A 21884-nucleotide genomic window follows, 5' to 3' on the forward strand; every position below is an offset into this window, starting at 1 on the left:
GCAGTAGTGGAAATTCTTGCGCCCAAGGCTAAGCAGAATTCATTTACAATTCGCATTTTGTGACGTAGTCCTTTTATCGAATTGTCTAAGGTCTCCGTAAGTTTTGTGAAGTATGTTCGCAGGACTTCAGGGTAATATATCGTTTTCGGCTTAGCTGGCAAGCTTCTTGTTTAGAGTATACCTATCTCATTCGTTTCGGTAATAACGGATTGATCAACCCTCGTTCAGGGATTCTAGTCTTACTTCCATTTCTATTTCCCAATACGCTTTTCTATGCATCTTTCAGAGGGCGGGGAGAAAGACGGACGGAAACACAATATTACCTTCGACCACATTTAGTAGAAAGAAAGTATGAAACGTATATTCGGTTGCGACCCGTTTATAACGTTGTCCTACAAAAGATTAAAAAAAAGGGAAAAATATAAATTTGTTTACTCCATAACATTGGGTGGGCGTGGCTGACGTTTTCTATTCTTGTAGAATAATTTTGCGGATATTTATACCATGTTTTTCCTGTAGTTTATGTGCAACAAACAAAAGACAAGGTCAGCAAAGATGTTCTCAGTACTCAGGTTGTACACACGGTGGTCTGTTCTTCGACCTGTTTGGGCCATTTCAAAACTCTTTTCAAAACTTGTAGGCGATATCTCTTTCTTTGCGAACGGGAGGATGTGAGCCACGGTTACGGCACGGTTAGGCACATAAACAGATGGACAGACAAACAGACGGCCAAGCTTAGGTGCTTTCCAAATTTTAAACTGGCCAAGATTTTATATGGTTTATGCGATGAAGCTTGCTTCTGTGCGTTGTAAACTTGTTGAAGAAAAATTTAATTTTGATATACTATAACATTGGGCGGGCGTGGTAAATTTCATTTTTGTATCGCCCATAGAATATACGATCAAATCTTTGTAGATATAACTGCTGTAGTGCGTAAATAATGCGAAAAAAAACAATTTTTTTCCTTTTGAAAAACGGAGCAGTTCTCAGTGCACATGGTACGTTTAAGCATGTCCTTCGACCGATTTGGCCCATTCGCAATACCAACCTGCGCGCAAGAACTTCCAATATCTTTGCCAAATTTGAACTCAATTGTTTAATTTTTATGGCCAGATTAACGTTTACAACAGGCATTACGCAGACGGACACACGAACATGGATAAGTCGATCAAAAATATAACTACTTTGTTGGATCTATGAAGCTTTCTTCAGGGCGTTGTAAACGTGCTGATAAATTTAATATACCCTTTCTCCTTCAGTGGTAGGTGTAATAACCGGTAATCTTGGACCTTGTATAATCTTTGCACGCTAAACTACGCTTGTAAGGTAAAGCCATCCTAGATTATTTGGGGAGAAATACACCAAAGACATCTACTCTTACTCTTGCTCTACTTAGATTCGCTTATGGGCAAAAAAACATCCTCAGTGACATGAATTATTATTAATTTTTCAACTTCAATTCTTACTGATGCCTTTGGTTGACAAAAAAGAGTAGGAGAGACTTGACATTTTAAGCAAAAGTGGTCCGCTATTGCTGACATAGAAAATATTCAAATGAAAGTTATTTTCACCAATAAATTGTAAAGCTGACGGAGGCACGGGGGTAAATGCCATGTTCCAGATTTTGAAAAATGATCACAATCAATAAGACGCTGCGGGGTGAAATCAGTCAGAGGAAGGAATTTGTTGAATCAATTGAAATATTTATTGTTCACTGTCGAAACACAAATTCTTCACTAGAACTTTTTAACTGTATGCACTTGAGAGAGATGGAACATATATATATTTATAATTTCTACCTGATGAAAACGCAAAGCAGTTGAATTTTAAAATATCTTCTATTACATAATGTTGCAAATATTTGCAAACTGTAAATAAAAAAGCAGAGCTGCACCTGCATACATTAGGAAATATTTATTTGTTTTTGTATTGATATCAAAAGAAACGTTTATATGCTATATATAGATGAGAACACCTGGGCCTTTACGCGCACCCTTTCCCGGTGGTGTACCACCGCGACCCGTGGCTGGAACGATTAGGCCTACAGGCGGTCCTGCGGCGGGTCCAGTCAGAGCGGGATTGCCGCCGCCATTACGACCTAACGATAGCCGAGTAAATGTATTAATGGCGTCCGGAGCACAACCAAGACCTGTTGGTCCTCCACAAATTAGAAACGCCACACCGTCGCAAATCAACAATTTAGGTCCAATGAGCCCACCTAGCCAGGGCGGAGCAAGAGCGGAAGGTACATTTTCGTGGCCACCATCTGCACCTGGGCAACCAACACAGAATCGTCCCCAAAACGTGTATCCCGGCAATCAGCAAACTCGTCCCCCATACGCTAGGCCATCTGGAATTGGTCCCTTATCTCAGCCGTCTGCTTCGCGGCCACAATTTCAATCTCAACCGCCACAACAACAAAAACAATCACCACAACAATTACAACCACAGTCGCAGCAACAACCCCAGTTACAGTCACTACAACAACAGCAGCAACAACAACAACAACAACAGCAACAACAACAGCAGCCACAATTACAACCACAACTACAACCACAATCACAACCACAATCGCAAACACAATCACAAATGCAAAAACAGCCACAACAGCAACCCCAACAACAAAAGCAACAGCAACAACCAAAGCAGCAAGAGCCACAACAACAACAAAAGAAACTACAAAAACCAAAACTCCTACAACAGTCTCCGCTGCAACCACAAACAACGGGTCAAGCCCAACCTGAACGACAATCTTCATCACTTTCTAACAATGATGATGAAGACGTTATAATGGGTCAGGCTGTGACACCATTAAAATCTGCAACACCTAAAACTGATCCAATGGGTCCGTCGACGCTAATCGAAGAAGCTGAACCAATCGAAATGAAAGAAATCCAAGAATTATCGCCCATCACTAAAACCAGCGACTTATCTCTTACATCTCCTGAGTCAATAAGCAATGAAAAGCCTTTAAAAAAATTGAGTATTGAAACATCGAAGAATGACTTAAACATTGAGAAATTGAAGAAAGTTGAAATATATCGTAAGCAAAATGCAAAAAATAATTTAAATGTTTTTTAAAGCCATTTCATGCCGAATTCTTTAAAATAAACTAATGACCAATGCTAAAAATTGTACTCACTGCGCTATGTCTCTTTTCAGAGGGCGATAATGACAGCGGTGTGGATGAGTCTACGCAAGAAAAGGTATGTCTTTAAAACCTATATGTTTACTGTTTATACACGATGAGTACATTTATGTATATCGCCTGATTAGACAGACATTGGCCCTTGGCATTGTCGGGTCAGAATACACGCTACTCGGCAAAAGATGTGTAACTAAACTCGAACACAATGTTTCTCTTGTTTCAAGTTCTACAGCTAGAATGTGAGGATAATGAAACAACAATCAAAAAGGGGACTGAATAACAGTTAGCAAACGTCCAAACTTTTTCATCAATATTTGCATAATATAGAAATGAATTTTCCACAGTTTTCCACAGAAAATAACGATGACACAACGGCAGGGTTAAATCGATTCGAATCGAATGAATTTATTTTTTATACCCATCGCCCAGAAAGAAGTTTCAAAGACCGCACAAAGTCTATATATTCTTGAACAGCACTAAATTCTGAATAGATTTAAGTATATCCGTCTGTCCGGTTGTCCGTCTGTGTAATGTCTGTTCTAAACATTCTTCTGGCCTTGACCGATTTCAACTTTGGAATGCATCTAAGCGCCTAAGCATGGCTGTGTGTTCGTCGGTCTATCCGTCCCTCTGCTCAGCTGGGCAGTATCTACGGTAAACGTTTTTCCGTTAGCCTAAAAATTTGCATAAAAATTTGCGAAGTGACCTAAACTTTTCATAGGACGCCTGCAACGCCCACACGCCTATGCGAAAAAGCCTTTAATTTTGAAAATAGGAGAAATCAGCTACACCCACGTTCACTCCATTCTATAGAGCGTGAAAGTTTAGTTCTTTTACTTTGTTTATCTTTTTCACGACCACGGTGATGAGCATAAAAGATTCAATCACAACTGACTATAATTTTCTTACTTGTTTTGCTTTTGTTTGCTGGCATTTATTAAATTTTAAAAGTATGTTTTATGAAGAAGTACCTTTGACCCCTATTTGCGAATGTAAAAAATTAACTCGCCACCAATCGTATGTAAATTATTTGATTTGTGAAAGTTAAAGCTAGAGATCAGACCGATTGTCAGCAGAGTATCAAGTTACTTTGCTTTATTGTGACAGCTTTCCCACGTGAGTTGCATTTAGTTTACAAGTTGTAAGATAATCAGATCATTTGTACGCCATTGGTGGTCAGAGGTCGAGGCCTAAAAATGGCTATTGTCCATTCACTGGTACGTCTTCTATAATTAAAAAACTGAAATTTATAAAAAATGGACCTTAGGGTCAGCTCATACATCCCCGGTTAATAAAATACTTTACAATTATTATTAACTTACTTGCGGAGTTAATCATCCAAAATTTGTTCAACTAAAAGCTCGATTTTCTTATTTATTTGTTTCGTCCACACATAGCGACGGATGTGTATTCATTTTTCAAAACGTTTCCAATAACAAAAAGCAAGCTTCAGAAATCTTGTAGATTGTACATATTCTTGATCATTATGAAATACTGAATCGATCTAAACCTGTCTCCCTGCGCCTCTGTCCTTCTGTGACAATGTCTGTGATAAGCATTCTCCCAATAGCGAAAATCAATATATCGGCTTAAAATTTTGTAAAAGCACGAGAAGACCAGGTGGTATTCAAATTAGACCAAATCCGTTGGAGAACACTATCTATAGTAGAACGCAAACTAAGAACACCTCTCCTTAGACGCTACAACAGATAAAACGACTAAAATTTCTGTATGTATTCTAGGGATAATTTCAAAACGGGTTCTGCACAAAAGTGAACAAAATTCGACTCCGTCCAGTTTTATAGAGTTTCGAAATTGCATTGATTTTTTGTTTTTGGTCGGGGTTTTTTTTTTAGGGCAAAGATGAAAGGCACGGAAGATGCGACCATAGCCGAATATAATTGTTCTTTTTATGCCCATTATCCCAGAAGAAGGCTTCAGAGACCCCTCGAAGTATATATAGCCTTAATCAGCGTCAAATTCTGAATCGATTTAAGCATCCATCCGTCTGTCCGTCTGTTGGAACATTGTCCTGGCCGCAAAACTGAAACTATGAAGTTCCAATTTGGTAGAAATATTGGAAGATTTTATACGCAGGTTGTTATTGAGAATGGGCTAAATTGGCCGAAGGATACGCAAGCAATATTACTTAAAGTGAAGATACCTCTGTTTTTCAAAAGGAATAAAAAATTCCTTTTTCGCTAATTACTAATAACTTATAGCAGATAAATCTACAAAACTTTGAACTTGTATTCTATGGGCGACGCTAATTAAAAATGGTAAAAATTTACTCAGCCCATCCAATACTGTAGTGTATCAAAGCTTAATTCTTTTTTCATCTTTACAAAGCGCAGAAACAAGCCTTAACCGCCAAAGGCCAACCGCCAACCGCCGTAAAGTACAAAAATCCTCGACCAGTTTCAAATTCGAAAGGCATCTAAGTATATCTGTTTGCTCGTGTGTCCAATTGTCCGTCTGCCCAACTGTGGAGTATCTATTCTCCCGTTAACCAAATTGAAGACATCGCCTACGAACTTGCTAAAGAATTTTAAAAGGACCTAAACCGTCTATAACGCCCAACCTCCTACGCAACAAAAACTATGAACACCTTTGGATGTTATTCACAACGTACAACACATACACCATACAAATTTCCACTTTTACTCTGAAAATGGGAAAAATCAGCCACGCCCGCCCAATATTAAAGAGTATGAGAACTTAATTCTTCTGTATTTTTTTAGTCTGCTGTAAGATAACGATGATGGGTATAAAAATTTCAAAATTTGATGACATAATCATGACAAATTTCCATCACGATATACAAGAGTTATACTTTGGGAGTCTTCGCGAGTGGTGTAAAAATAAAAACTTCTAACTCCATCGACCAGAGACGGGTGCAGAAATTGTTCCCTAGATCGACTTGAAATTTGCTCCTACAAATGTTTCTAGTCTGCCTAACAAATAATACATCGAAACTATTATGTTCCGTGAATGTTTAGTGTATGAAAGGGGACGTAAACATCGCAATCACCAGACTTCATATAAATGATAATTAAGATTAATCGAGTATAAAAAATTTCAAAAAAAAAAAAAAGTAATAAATAAAAAATAGTAATAAGTTATGCTTAAATGAACAAATATTAGCAGCAAACTGCAGAGGTTTCCATAAATTTGATGGAGAACAATGTTTCCAGAAACACATCGGCAGGCGGAATAAAAGCATAGCTAAAGAAAAATTTTAAGATTAAAAAAACTTATTGCAAAACAAAAGTTAAGAAAAAAATTTCTTTTTTTTTTTTAGTTATAAAAGGTAAAAGTGCGAATTTGGGAAAAACTTGAAAGAAAGAATCTTTAAATGGAAGAGGGTGGAGCGGAAACTCTTTAAAAAGTCAAACTTATATCAAATGCCGTCGTTATGAATAGCGCGGAAATAATTCTTCAGCTTCTTCAGCTTTTTGTAGATAAATTTGTTTTAGTTCTTTTGAAATTTTGCGCATAAATATTACGTTAACAATGTTCATCAGCTTGCCTGGCTAATACCGGTTCGTGTAACTCATACTCCCCTACCTGATTTGCTTTAATCACACACACATTACTGTTGGTGAAATTATGCATTAGTCGGCCTGTAATTTAAAAAAAAATAATAAAATTTAAAGAGGAATGAAAAATACATAATAATGTTAATTGTTTCCAATCCGTTGTCTTCGTTTATACCCCACACCACATGCGATGCAATGATATATTAAGTTTGTGCAACATCCAAAACGGCTTGAGATGGAATCTCCCTTTGTTACATCAATCGAGTCAGAATCGCCTTCTAAATCGATTTAAGTTTAAGTGTCGATCCATCTGTCCGTCTTCTGTTCTTATGTTCAGCCTGCAGGTTGCAAATTTTGTTTTTCTATAATCAGTCACTCTAGGGATGTCTCTTATACCTGCAGGCTCGGTGAAAGAAAAAGGGGAAAAAGGTAGTAGTGTTTGTGAGCACACGCCTTGAAAATGGGGTGAACACACATGGCGGGAAATTTTTGACATATTTTGATGAAATTTAATAAACCGACGTGTTTTCCGGCCCAAGGCCGAACGCTACTGGAAATGGTTGGGAACGGATCGATTTTTCGACCACTTCCCATAAAACGCCTCATGTTGCAAAGTCGTTATTTAGTGATGTAAGGTATTCAATGATGAGCCACGGCCCCGATAATAAAACTCAGGTTGCTGAGTTACATAATATTCTGCAATAATTTGCAGAAGCCGCCTGAGGTGTTTCCGCCACGCCTCCAAAACAAAACAAAAGCTTTGCGCACTGGCTGCATTTTCCCTGCAATAATTTTTCTGCATTGTGTCCGTCCTTTTGTATATCCTGTCCGGAGTATTGCAGTACCGTGTTTTAATCAGCGCTGTTTACTAAGTATATCTTAGCTATGTATGCATGACAATGCAAACTTTATAAATTTTATTTTGTATCGTATTTGGCTAAAAAATTTCTATAAACATATAAAAAAATACTGAAATTAAGGTCAAATATATATATATATATATAAGTGAAGGCGCGCAGATGAACATTTAACGAAACCAATGTCAGTCAAATATCATCGATAAAACAATATGAATATCATGTTGTTATTTCTGTTGTTGTTGTTATTGTTATTGTTATATATTCACTTCGTTTACAAATAAATAAAAGTTTACAAAACATGTAAATTTGTTCCTGTTTTTGGCCGAAACGTAAATCTCAAAACCCATTTGTTATAATGCAGCGATAAAGACAACACAATTTACAAGAAATTTCACTTTTATTGCAAAAAAAAATAATAATAATAATAATAATAAAATTGCTATCTGATCGGAGAAATCGAGAAACAAGGAAAATGCGTTTAGTTATAACGGCGGATACAAATTTTCTTTTTGTAATTTATGTGATATTTTGAATGAAATGTAAAAAAAAATTTCATTAACATTTTTTATCGCTGTTTTCTTTTCCAAAAAAAAAAAAAAAAAAAAAAAAAAAAAAAAGGAACGTCACGGACCTGGTTCACCCAGCTCACCAGTTAAAACACCAACATCGGTTTCTTCTAAGCCGGAGAAATCAGCCGCATCACGTCCACCAAGTACTACGCCATCGAATAAATCGACAAAATCGCGCAGTACTTCAAGGAATCGCTTGGTTTTAAAAACACCGGAGCCAGAACCAAATAAAAAAGGTACCTTAGAATTTTAGCAATTCAAAAGATTCAAAACTTTTCAAGACAGTTTGCTAATATTTCTCAATTTGCAAGGAAAATTTCGAAGCTTACGTGCTTTTAAAGCGTCAAAATGGTTTCACGTTTTATAAGTGTGCGTATCAAACGAAAGTGAAATTGTTTACACGAAGAAAAGGAAAGAAGAAAATTCAAGTACAATAATTTTCAGTTGTGTCCTTGAATTAATTCAAAAAAAAAAAAAAAAAAATCAAAAATCACGCTTACAAAACTTGAAATGAAAGGAAAAACTTTCGCTTAGCTTAATCCGAATCTTTTTATGCCTAAGAACCTATGAAGTCTACTGGTTGCTTAAAAAACTCCTTTATTTTATAATTAATATTATAATAATTCTTTGCGTTTGGGTCCTTGCCGGTGTCTTCACGACTGCCGGGTAATTGTCACGGTAAGCCGATAGACATAAGAACCCCTTATCTCAAAATAATTGAAAATATATATATAAATATATATACATATACATATATATATATATATATATTTTTTTTTTTTTTTATATAACATTATTTACAGTCCACGCTTACGAATCTTGTAAAGGAAATAATTATCTGATTTTTTTTTTAAGATTCATCAACGTTTGCTCGCTTCAGTTAGTTAAAGCGAGATCTGTAAAGAGAAATCTTTTCTTTCTTATTTTAGTACCAATGAATAAAATACAAGTTGGACACGCTCCTTCACCCAATTTGAAGGCCGTACGTTCCAAAATTGGATCTCTAGATAATGCCTCCTACAAACCCGGCGGTGGTAACGTTAAAATTGAAACCAAGAAAGTTGAAATTAAGGCAACGCCACGGATCGAGGCTAAAAATGATAAATACGCTCCGAAAGGAGGAGACAAAAAGGTAACTGCATATACATATACATACAAATTTGCCACGTTAAGACGAATTTTCAAATTTTTTTCACTTTAAAAAATAAAAAGATTTCAGTTCAGCAGATCTGAGAGAGATTTTAGGAAAATTTCCTGACTACAGAATGAAAAGAAAAAGCTCCTTGAGAAAGTTTGCTATGACCACTGTACTTACATTTTTTTACACGCTACGACTTGCAATACGTGAACTTAATTAAGATAATCCATTACGCAAATCGGAAAACGTTGTTGATACCACATTTTAAACGGCTAACTGATTGGGGGAATCTATCCGAAACAAATCGAATGTTTGAGTGAATATATTTCTTAGGCTAACGTCGCTTCATCGCGATATGTCATTCAGCCTATTCATCTTATGTTGCCTTTAATAATAGTCTAAGTTCTCTATTCCACACTTTAAGAAGTCACGTAAAATTTATTTCTTAAGGGAAAGATGGCAGAGTATTGCATTCGATTTATGCTGGTTGACTAGCGAAGGTTGAACATGCAAAGCAGATGCCGTTCGAAAAATTTCTTTATTTTCTGAAAATACTTTGAGGTGTCCTGATTAAGTGTTTGGGACCACTTTTTAAGTAGATATTTTACAAGGTTTTGCTGCCTTTATGCTAGATATGTTATTTACGGCGAATATTTCGAAAATGACAGTAGGGTTAATGTGCAATTTATTCTGGCACATATGAAAATATTTGATTATAATGTTATTCCAAATGGAACGACAAACTTTTACTACGCATCAGTGAATTTACTTTAGTGTTTGCTGTCAGACTACATGGTTTTCTCACTTCTAGAACAAATAACTTCACATGTCTACAAGAATGACTAAGTACATGAACTCTACATGTAGGTATGTGTGTGTGTGTGTATATGTGTGGCGGTATTTAGAGATGGGTATATATGGTAACTTTGTCATTGCATTTACGATATTCACTTTTATGCAAAAGGAAGTAATATTTTTAATCATCTAGTCAAAGTGGGACACTTTTGTGTAACGGACTAATACGTCACTACATTAATATGGTCAAAAGGCGCGTCTCATTGTAAAGTTAGCTAAAGGGAGTTTCATTTTCTACCCAGCAAAGCCTCCACATTCGCATTCACGCGAAAGCCCTTACGAAGGCAGACGAAAGATCGAAACTTTCTTAGCGGAAGGGCTGATGTTGTGCTTGGCGTTATTCTACACCTCGTCTTACCACTTATGATCTTCTTCCGTCCATGACTTTGTGCGAGGGATCCCCACTTCACAGTAGTGCTGATTAAACATTCGCTTATTGATTTGTTGTCGAAATCTTTGCGTAAATCATAAAAAGAGTGTAATACACGACCAATACGTGGCTTGCGAATCTTTCTTAATATTTCGAATAAAATTTGAGAAAAATTAAAACGAATTTATTGCCAACAAAAATGCCACAACCCAAAAACCACCTCTAAAGATATTGATTGGAAAAAAACGCGACGTAGCTTTTTCTCTTATCTTTGCGAAATATGTAGTCAATAAAACAACAATGAAACTATTCGTTCACATTGACTTTATCGCACTTTATCGTGTTTGAAAATCGAAATGAAATGATAATGTTTATATTACTTACCCTCTATCACGAATACACATAATCCAGGGTTAAACACTTACAATGGATAAGCATATCGTGCAAAGAGTGGATGTGTAGAAATTTGTCTTTTCTCGTTGTCTTTCTGTTGTTAGATAATTTCAACAAAATTGCAATGGAATGCTAAATCGAAAATTGGCTCCTTGGAAAACGCCCATCACAAGCCCGGTGGCGGCGATAAGAAAATTGAAACGATTAAAACAGAATTCAAGGAAAAGGCCAAACCAAAAGTGGGCTCTAAAGACAATGTTAAACATGTACCAGGAGGTGGCGACATTAAAGTAAGTTCGCTTTGACTTTTATTACACAAAATCCCTCTATTTATGTTATGTATCTTTATATTTCAATATGATTATTAATGTATTTTATTTTCAATACTATTTCAAATATATATACATATATATATATATATAAGTATAACTTGCAGCATGTGTATGAAAGAATCGTATATGAATATGCAGTTAAAGAAGCATGTTTTGAACTGAATTTCTAATGTGTTGAAGCATGTTCATTTAATTTGAAATTTTTCCGTTTAAAATTATTATCGCATGTAATTATATGGGACTTGAAGAAATTTTCAAAAAGTAGTTATGAATATTTTCAAATCAAATTCGCTTTATTATTTCATTGCATCATTTCATTTTTCTCTTTTCTGTTCGTTTCTTTGGGCTTAGTTGATTCACGGTCCGTTGCCAGGTCCAGTGACTTTAAAAGATTTTTTATATTTATAATCTCTTAAAGCGATCCAATCAGAATGGCTTTCGTTAGAAAATGAACAACGTTCGAGGAGAATTATTATTATTGACAATTCTTTATTTGTTCTTTAGAGTTTCTTAAGCAGACGAACGTGTGTATATTTCTTTCCCGCTGAAAGAAACACATTTTATTGTGCATAGTACCTTAGTCTTTACGGCATATTTAACCATTCGCATGAGGGCTATGTGAAAGAAGTTTTTTACTTCCCGTGTTCGATAAACTCCTCTAGCTATCTAAGCATGAAAGGAGAACAATTTGTTTTATTTATTTTATGCATTAAGTATGGCATTAAGTAAAGGCTGTCGGATACTTTTGATCATACGCTCGAGTTTATTCAAAACTCTACCGCACTTGAGATTCGAATCTGTGACCATTGAGTTCTTAGTCGCGACAGTTTGCCTACTCGGCTACTCGTGCGGATTACTCGGAATTCATTAAAGATAGGGAGATGGTGTATGTGAGGATTTTATACGAGTTGTGTCAAAAGAAAAAGTCACCATAACAAAGAGCGCATGTCAGAAATGGCACAACTGTACTGTATCTAAGGGGATTACTTAGATGGGGACCAAAAATGGATGTTAAAGGATATATAAATATATTTAGCGAAAAATATAAGATCAGCCTTTTTTGTGGAACACACCTCGTATTACTAAAACCAAACAAAGTAAATAGAAAAAGGTGTTTCCATCGTTTTATCAAGTGCACGGAATTGAAATTTTAAATATATTTATGTATAAACTTCACGATTACACTTATGAGAGAGCATACGTTGCACTATAGAATATAACTCATTCTAAGGGCTGTTTGCATATATGGGAGCAAAATAAAAAGATAGCCCAATTTCGTTTTGGACGATTGAAGGGATTGAAGGAATCTTAGCTTCTACACTTCCCTAAAAAATGTCCATAGTGGAGTACATTGGCTAAACTTGTTGGAAAGAATGTTACTTTCCTTCTTTTTATGCTGACAAATTCATTTTCATTGCCGAGTGTTTTTCACCTTAACCCCGTTGCAATATTTTCCTTCGATAGATTGATGATGAATTTTTTAAAAAAATATTTTCGTCACTGCAAACACGTCGTACAAAACAGCCAATGTACAGTGTATATGCGAATGACTATTTCATAAAAGAATGTGAAAAGTAAAAGAATACAAAGATTTTCCAAATTGTTTCGCTCTTCACGGCCCATTCTAAGATTAGATAATAATATTATTAACATTTTCTCACACATAATTTTTTAATTACCTGTAGACATACCATACATATCTTATGTCTTATGCCTTAAGGCATTAAATATATTTTAGTAACACATTTTGTACGTTTTTACATGCATACGTGTGTGTGCGTATGTGTGTGTGTGCGTGTGTGTGCGTGTGTGTCTGTTTGTGTGCGTGGGTGTATTTGATTTTTGTTTATTTTTCTCATTTCCATTACGCCTTACGATTGAAATGACAAAAACAAAAAAAAAAAAACTTGCTCTTAAACAACAATTAACAAACTTTGTCAATTAATTGAAAATAATTTTTAATTACGTCACAAACCATTTTGTTAAAAAAAAAATTTTAAGGAGCCAAACGAGCAAATTAAAGATGTAAGTAGCTAAAGAAAACTGAACACAACCTTTATAGCAAAAAATGTTTCGTATTGTTTTCTCTTATGCTTTTATGTAATTTTTGAATAAACACCTAAAGATCACAGTTCTTTTAATTTCGATCGATTGAGATTGCCTTTGGAATATTTTCAATATTCAGTAGAAAAGTTACACACCACTTAAAACATCGAGATATGCTCGGCTTGAATCGAACTATCTACTATCCACCGCTTATTGTCTTAAAAAAAAAAAGAAAAAAAAAAAGCATACTTTTTGTAAGGAACGAATTCATCTCTACATGCAGTCCAATATAAGTGAGTATAGTCTCCTTTTGAGGTTAAGTAGTTTCTCATGACATTTCTTTTTATTACATTTCTGCTAATTCGTGAAGAAAAATTCCGTACTTGAAGAACACTTGACCTTTCTTATTATATGAAATACATATTGGATTCGGAATCGATGTAATACTTCCGCTAAACGAAAAACTGGTTGTGTCGTCCGTCTGTCTTCTACCATCAGAACTAATGCACACATAAGCGCAAAGAATGCTGATAATCTTGTAACTCGGTGGTTGGTGAAGAATAGAAATTATTGAAAACCGTGGAAAGATGATGGTAGCAAAAGATGCATCAACCGCCCAGTACAAGAAGTCAATTGTTGGCAATACGGCTCCGTGAGAGATGACACGAAAACAGACCTTCACCCACAGTACTTTTTCTCAATATTTTATTTAAAAAAATTCAGAGTAAATCCTGGAAGCATTCTTCGTAGCAAATGAAAGCAAATATTCATTGGGCATAAATTAGTGGTGGATACGAAATTTTCGTGCGATTGTATGTTCTTTTGATCTTCTCGTTTTAAGTTTCAAAAATTTCTTTTTACTGTAAATTTGTCTCTTCCATTGAAAATGTGAATATTTTCTGTCTTTTTTTTTTTTTTTTCTTTTTTGATTTATCCTAATTAATGAATGATCTTAACGAATAATTATGAAAATGAAAATTTTAAAATGTACATATGTATGTGAAATTTTCAGATTCAAACGCAGAAAATTGACATTAAAGCACAAAGTAAAGTTGGCTCCATGGATAATGTTAAGCACAAGCCCGGTGGTGGCGGCAGAAAAATATTTGACGATAAGGATTATTTGAAAAATGTGGAGCATGGAGTTTCTCTTGCTAGTCCTCCTTCACAGGTAACGCCGTCATTGCGTTCTCGTTTCCGTTGCCATTTCAAGCCATTTGCTTCATTTTCTTCACCTTCCATTTCAACGATAGTACATTCTCATGTATTTACTTTGTTGCAAAACAGCTTTCATTCTTTTCCTTTCTGTTTCCATTCTTTTAAGTTTTGTTTGCTTTTCATCGCTTATTTATTCATTTATTACCGAGAAGTTCGTTTATATCGAATTTTTCTTCAAAGTTCTTTGATAACGAAAGAGAGGCCATAGACCAGAGGGTGTGCCAAAATGATTATATTTCACTAATATACATTTTTTATTTCATTATTGATAAAACGCCATTTGGGAATTATGGGTCATCTCGTCCTGGGTCTTGGGTATCCATACAAGTAGCCTTTAAAGAATATTTTCAAACTATGTGGGTATGTGTATGTGTATAAAGCATACATAAGATGTTTAAACGTTTGCAATTCATCCGTAAATATACTTATGTACCTTTTAAGGTCCTGGCGGTTAGTTCACATCAGTAAAAATTTACTTATTTCAATGATGTAACACCCAAGACCTACGCCCTTGTTAAAGCTATTCGTCTTCCGTACTCGTACTATTACTTTTCGGATATAGACTTCTTTAAATCAGCGGAAGTTCTCAAACTCACCGGCCGACCATTTTGACTTCGCCAAGCAACGTGTAAATTAAAGTCAGCTTGGTTCTGCTTGGTTTTCCTTCCTTGCAATTGCGTTGCATTTCAACCTATTCTAAGACAATTGCTAATATAAATGCATACATAAATACATACATATATTTCGTTCAAGATGATGTCCATACCATGTTCGTTCTTACTCCTCTTTACTAGCCTCTTTAGGAATATTACCTGTTCTCTCCTAATCGCCATTGAAACCTGGGAGTTTATTAATTTTGCTTCAAAATAATAATAACAACGAAGAAAATTATATCGGACTGCGACTGAATCTTTTATAACCATCACCGTTATCGTGAAAAAGGCAAAAAACTAAAAGACCTAAATTTTCATGCTCTCTAATATGGAATGGGAGCTGCTGATTTTTTTTTATTTTCAAAATAGAAGTTTCTCTTACATAGCCGCCTGGCTGTTGTAGGCGCCTCCCTGGAAAAGTTTAAGTCATTTCGCAAATCCTTTGCAAATTTGCAGGCGATCTCTTTATTTTCGCTGACGGGAGAACGTTTACCACAAGCATACAGTCGCGTAGGCAGATACATTGACAGACGGACAGACGGACGTGTTTAGGTGCGTTCAAAATTTGAAACTGACGAAGAATTTTTATACTTTATTGGGTTTTTAAAGCTTGTTTCTGTGCCTTATGAAGGTATTGAAAATAAAATTAAATTTTGATACACTGTAATATTGGGTAGGCGAGATCAATTTTTTTCATTTTTGTACAAGTGCTACAGCATCGCCCATTTTTTGTAGATTTATCTGCAATAGTTTACGAATAGTAACCAAAGAACCAATTTTTTATGCTTTTTGAAAAACAAAGGAGTGCTCAGTTTAAGTGATCTTGTAGGCCTGTCCTTCGACTGATTTGGCGGTTTTCAATATCCGTGGTCAAGACAACCAATATGCTAAATTTTGGAGTCAACAGCTTCGTCATTGCGGACAGGATAATACATACAACAGACATTACAAAGCCGGATGGACGGACATGCTTAAATCAATGCAGACCTTTATGCTAAGTAAGAATGTATATATTTTGCGAGGTCTCTGCAGCTTCCTTTTAGGCGTTGCAAACGTTTTGACGAAATGAATATACCCCTCGTGTTTCGGTGATGGATATAAAAATGAGTAGGAATTTATCAAAAACACATTATATGACTTATTATATGAATTAGTTCGCAATTTTAAGAAAATTATATTATGTCAATCCGGCTTTTTGGCTTTCATTAAACGTCTAAAAACAGGAGGACCTTGTAAAAATGTTCACAATTGCCCTATATGTCCGAGCTTCAACTCTCACGCGAATATTGGGGGAAAGAACCTATTTTCATTTATTTGCCCTAGAATAAGTGATGAATGCATGATGAATAACGATGAATGAAAATCGTTTGCCAGTGATCTCTGCTAGAAAATTGCGTGAGTAAGTGCTTGGGAGAGACGACGACCTTTTTTCGGGGAATAAAAAAGTTAACTTAACGAGGAACTCATACAGAAATAATTCATATAAACTACTACTACTACTACTACTACTACTACTTTCAAGTAGTGCTTGTACAGGAAACTGTTTTCTTCTAACACGAATTCAGTTCTCTGAACTATTTTAGTATTTTTGTAAAATTATTTAATAGACTTCAGATATGCAAATATTCGAATATTTTTCGCACTTTGCCAGTACGAGTTGAGAAAGGAAAAGTGCACCGTATTGTAGATACGCATTTTATCACCGCAAAAGGATTATAATTTTTACGGTTAATTCAAAAAATTTTAAAAGCATGAATATGATGAGAATTACTTTTCACTTTCAATTATACGAAATCATACGGAAATGTGTCTACAAATAATTTTAAGTTTAGCACACTATTCATATTCACAACTTTCAAATTACACTATACACTACATACGAAACGAAAAGGGGGAATGCGAAAAGAAAAATTCTTAAATTGTAGAAATTCTGTATCTGTATCTGTCCACTTGACCAATCAGATGTATAAATAAGTCATTGCCGGTTTTTTTGCAAGAGATGGCATTATTGGCTGTGGAGCTACATTCCCAATTTTCGTACGCCTTGAATAAGTCGAGTTGTATGCTAAAGAATAGCTAAGCCCTCCACGGTTTATTCCGCAATGTGTAAAGGAGAAAACTTGAGGCTTGTCGGAAAAATCCTTAGCATTACATTCCAAAATTCTACCAAGAAGCATCAAGAGTCCAGAAAAAAGAATATGCCACCAAGTAATGATTTATTATTTGTTTGAATAGCGTTTTCAATAGTATGATTGCAACGACATTGTCCCAGATATTGTCAAAATATCGATAGCCCTTTTGCCAGAAGTTAGGATTAAAATATGTGGTCTACGTTACAGAATATTCGAAATTTCATATTTTTAAATTAACCCTTTTTTCATACAAAAAGCCAATGATCACTTATTTTCACACCTGTATATGAATTTCATCAAGTCTTCGTATCGCATTAGGGAACGATCATTTGTGAGTGACATAAATGATCGAATCGATTTAGCTTCACTCTCCTATATTCGGAAAGCAATCTAATTTGCTTTTAGATTCATTCGTAATTATCATAAGCCCGTTAGGAGTGAATAATGCAACAGTTTTGCCAGGGTTTGGCTAATGCCAAAACCAATGGCAAGTCAATGGAGACATTCAAACCGAATCTATAGTGAAGAAGTATGATAACAGAAGACTGTGAATTCATTAATACGAGCTCAGGCTATTGGACGAAGGAAACTGGACTGGGCATTTGCCCATTGCATTTCTTAGCAATATTTTGATTAACTCCAACTCTTCCAAATTTTGAATGCGCTTTTAATTGGACTGACTTCTTAAGACACTGCTCCGCGTATTTGCCGATCTTCCGCACTTCTCTCTTCTTCATCTTCAAAAATTTCCTCAAAAAGGAGCCTCTTACGCAGGAAATTGGCTAAAATATCCACTGCTTTCGCCTCCCGCCAATCACATCACTTCTAAACACATATATTAGCGGCTTCAAAAAAATTACAAATCAACAAGTAGGAGATGAAGCTGTAATTTACCAGCAGAGATTAAATTGATGCAAGCACGTCGAGGAAAATTTTTTTTGTAGGGTCGAATTTTTACCTGCGTAGTCTAGAAGAGCCAGAGCATCGATGAATAAAAAAAAAACTTAATTTTTGAAATATTTGAAGTTATTTACCCCCTTATTATTGCAAAGATTTCTATTGTGAATGACAATAGGATGTAAGGATAGGAAAATAAGAAACCCGAACTCCACATAAATAGATGAACAAAACATGTCACAAACAAGATCCATAGGGGAAACCGAAGGCAAATTGGTTTGGATTGAGCAAACAGATATTTATTTATTTTAGTGTCTGTGAGAATTTATCCTTTCTTAAGTTTCTATCTAATGCTTTTATGCCTTGAAACAAGCAAAAGCGTTATAGTTTGGAATGGCTTGCCATTACATATACACCGCTATACAATGGCTTTCTAAAATAAGGCCCGTTCCGAACCACTTCCACGTCGGTTTCGGTAAAGTTTCATCAAAATATCTCAATAATGCGATTTTGTAGGTTAAATACCCGAATAGACGGCGCACAGACGAACAGGTGGTCAGACGAACAAGCGGTACAAGCGGACAGACGGATAGTGAAGCTTAGGACGATTTGGAAATTAGTTCAGACTAGATCAGCGTGTTGTAGAGGTCCGCGCAATCTTAAGCTACCCTTGTACCATAATGTTTGGGGTATAATGGCTTTGATTTTTCAGATTCCAAGTAAGTAACAAGGGGTAAAGGTGTGGTAACAAAGGGTATCACAGTTGAGTTGAAATTCTTGCTTAGCTAACACAGCAGGAATACAAAAAATTGCTCTAAATAAAAACTTCTTCTACTTGCATGCAAAGCTAAGAGTTTCAATGACAATGAACAAGTTTTCCTCCCTACTTAATGAGATTTTTTTCCTTATCATTTAAAACTTATTTCATCCTTACATTTTCGTTTAAATTGTTTTAGACTTACTTGATATTGAAATATTTCCTTTAATGTTTTACTTTGAGAACCAATAGACAAAATACATTATTATTCAATGCAATATCTTTTATGTCGTGTGATGAAATATATGAACAAATATTTTTCTCTTTTTTTTTTTTTCTTTCTTGTTCTCTTCTTTTCTTTCCTTCCCTTACTCATATTTTCTGTTCTCTTTCTTTTTTTCTTTTGATTTTGATTTTAATGAAAATAACGAATGATAGCCAACGCAGGGTCGTTTAATAGCCACCATTCATCTAGAATTCGGTTTATGTAATTCGGATTGTGTGTGTACCGAGATATTTAATTCACTCTTTAATCACAATAATCGAAATAATTGCAAATGATTTAATTGCGCAAACACGAGGAATTGCAAATAATAATAAGCCAAATATGAAACAAAGACACATAAACACCGCTCCTCACCTCATCTTATTACAAAAGAGAAAAAAAAAAAAAAATTTGTTCACCTTATGTACCTTTTCACCAAATAATTTATTTCTTTGTACAATCGTATGAAACGGATATCCATCTCTGACTTATTTTTATTTATTCCTGCTTTTAACGAAAGCGCTTAACAAAGTTTTATGAAAATATTTATTTTATCCTATTGAAGCATATATATCTCCCATGATATACGCAAGAGTATGTGTAGCCAAATTTATTCATAGAAAATTTTCTAATATAAGAACAGAAAGCTTATTTACAAATATATTTTTAGAATATAATTTTAATATAGGCACAAAAGTTTTATAATAATTTTACTAAAAAAAGTGCACAAATGAACGAACAAGCCAAAACGTTATGGTGGGCCATGGGCCACCATTAAATACCCTACATCACTCTACAATTATTCTTACAACGATTTTCCGAAATAAAACGTTATATGGAAAGTGATCGAAAAAGTGGTCCGATTCGATTCATCTCCACGTCAGTGTAGCAAATTTCATCAATAGCTCAAAATATACGACGACTTGTAGCCTGAGTAGAAGAACCCATAGCAGATGGATCATTAGACGAACAAACGGACAGACGGACAGTCCAGCTTAGTTTAGTGCACCAAACCTCATCCAAACTGCTCAAAACTTTTCCGGCTGGAGGAGGGACTGAAGAAAACAAGACTGATAGGTAGAAAGACAAGCGAAATTAAATCGATCCTGGTATATTGAAAGGTTGACTTATATCTTTCTGGATGTTGCACACATACGCCCAAATTTAATATATATCCTTGTACCACGAGTAGCGCAGGCTGCAATAATATGGAAAACGTTTTCTATTTAAAGAAATCAATTGAAATCGAATACAGGGGCCAGTTGTTATAGAAAAGCTTCAGAGAGGCTTTTCCGATCAATCGAGTCATTACTTCTAAACTCAAACCATTGGGCGTGGTTTCGAAAATATCAAGAAGCCAAGCATTATTCCGTCGCTTTATGACTCCATCATCGGAGGAAACTGTGCATACCTTAGTTTTGTCACTTTCGGAAAATCCTCCTTTTGAAGACATGAATTGAGACACAGGTGCAGCTACACTTAAAAGTCCAAGCGGTGAAACATTAGCTTTAGAAATAAAATAACTACAGGAAAGGTAAGCTTAAATGCTAAATCTCCGCGAGTAGAACTCTCGCAATGAATTCCGTAGTCCTTTCCATAGGCAGAGACCGAAGTCATTATTAAAATAATTGAATTGTGCTTGATTTTTTGCTTGATTTCTCCTTATACTTTGGCTTCAAGTGATTCTCATTTCAATTATAAAAAAGTTAACATTAACACTTACAGCTAAATACCTCCAACATGCATGCATACATATATATATATATATATATATATATTGATATATATATACTATATCTGAACTGAAAAATAACATGGTTTTATCTTTAGAAAAATAAAATATAATTTTCTTTAGAGATTAAGGAAATATGCGACTAAACATAGAATTAAATTGTATTCAGCTTCAAGCAAATTCCTAATAATTACTATTAAGGTATAAGATATTCGAGACATGAATCCACGCAGAAAAAAGTTTCTTACCAAAAATCATTTCAATAATTGATAGTGAACAACAAGTAAAACCATTATATTTGCCTTGATGCGAATATTTGCTCTTCACCACTTTTAAAAAATGCGTAAATAATGTGAAAAAAATTTGCCGATTAGAAGATTAACAGACGTCTTGTACTCTGGCTTTTTCAACGCTTCAACTCTCTTACTGCAATGTTTCCTTAGCACTCGCCATCGAAAGCAAAGGCATACTATGTTTGTCCTTCCGCTTATAACAATCGGAAATTTACTAATCAGAAACCCTAGTACTACTATGTCGAATATATTAGACCTATTTAATCTCTTCTGTTTAAGTCTATTTATCACTTCGAACTTATCACGTCGCCTTCAAAGTAATCCCCTTCAGCTACATTTGTTTCGTTCCGATTTCCGCAATGGCGTTCAAAGCTTTCTTCGATTCAGCTTATATTTCTTCAATCGCGTCAAAACCACGTCCCCGAAGCGGTTTCTTGAGCTTAGGGCCAGAAGTCACATGAGGCGAAATGGTCATGAAGGACCAACGAAGTGTGAAATGAACGACTATCTCTTCACAATTCCGGCCTTCACACAACCACTCAAATAATATTCCTTGTTAAAAGTTTGGCCCGACAGAAGGAAAACACAGTGTACAACGCACCACAGTAAATGAAGAAAACTATTAGCACCACCGAGATTTAATGTTTGAGCGGCTTTCGAAGTCGTATGCATAGAACCAAGTTGAAG

The 21884-nt window shown here is 35.2% G+C and overlaps 1 protein-coding gene across 2 annotated transcripts in view; it reads left to right on the top strand.

The window, feature by feature from the left end:
• Positions 1-20868, top strand: part of LOC119638762 (microtubule-associated protein tau) — a 46397-nt gene extending 25529 nt beyond the window's left edge. The window contains exons 2-9 of one of the 2 annotated variants that reach the window (XM_038035752.1): positions 1966-2438; positions 2727-3043; positions 3163-3206; positions 8166-8352; positions 9046-9248; positions 10977-11162; positions 14263-14421; positions 19346-20868. In XM_038035752.1, coding sequence (XP_037891680.1) covers positions 1966-2438; positions 2727-3043; positions 3163-3206; positions 8166-8352; positions 9046-9248; positions 10977-11162; positions 14263-14421; positions 19346-19468 — 1692 coding nt within the window. In that variant the 3' untranslated portion in view covers positions 19469-20868. The remainder of the gene's footprint in view (positions 1-1965; positions 2439-2726; positions 3044-3162; positions 3207-8165; positions 8353-9045; positions 9249-10976; positions 11163-14262; positions 14422-19345) is intronic. The other variant, XM_038035751.1, reaches the window with a different exon arrangement.
• Positions 20869-21884: the final 1016 nt, after the last annotated feature.

Source organism: Glossina fuscipes, unplaced genomic scaffold, assembly GCF_014805625.2.
Source record: "Glossina fuscipes isolate IAEA_lab_2018 unplaced genomic scaffold, Yale_Gfus_2 109, whole genome shotgun sequence".
Taxonomy (NCBI): Eukaryota; Metazoa; Arthropoda; class Insecta; order Diptera; family Glossinidae; genus Glossina; species Glossina fuscipes.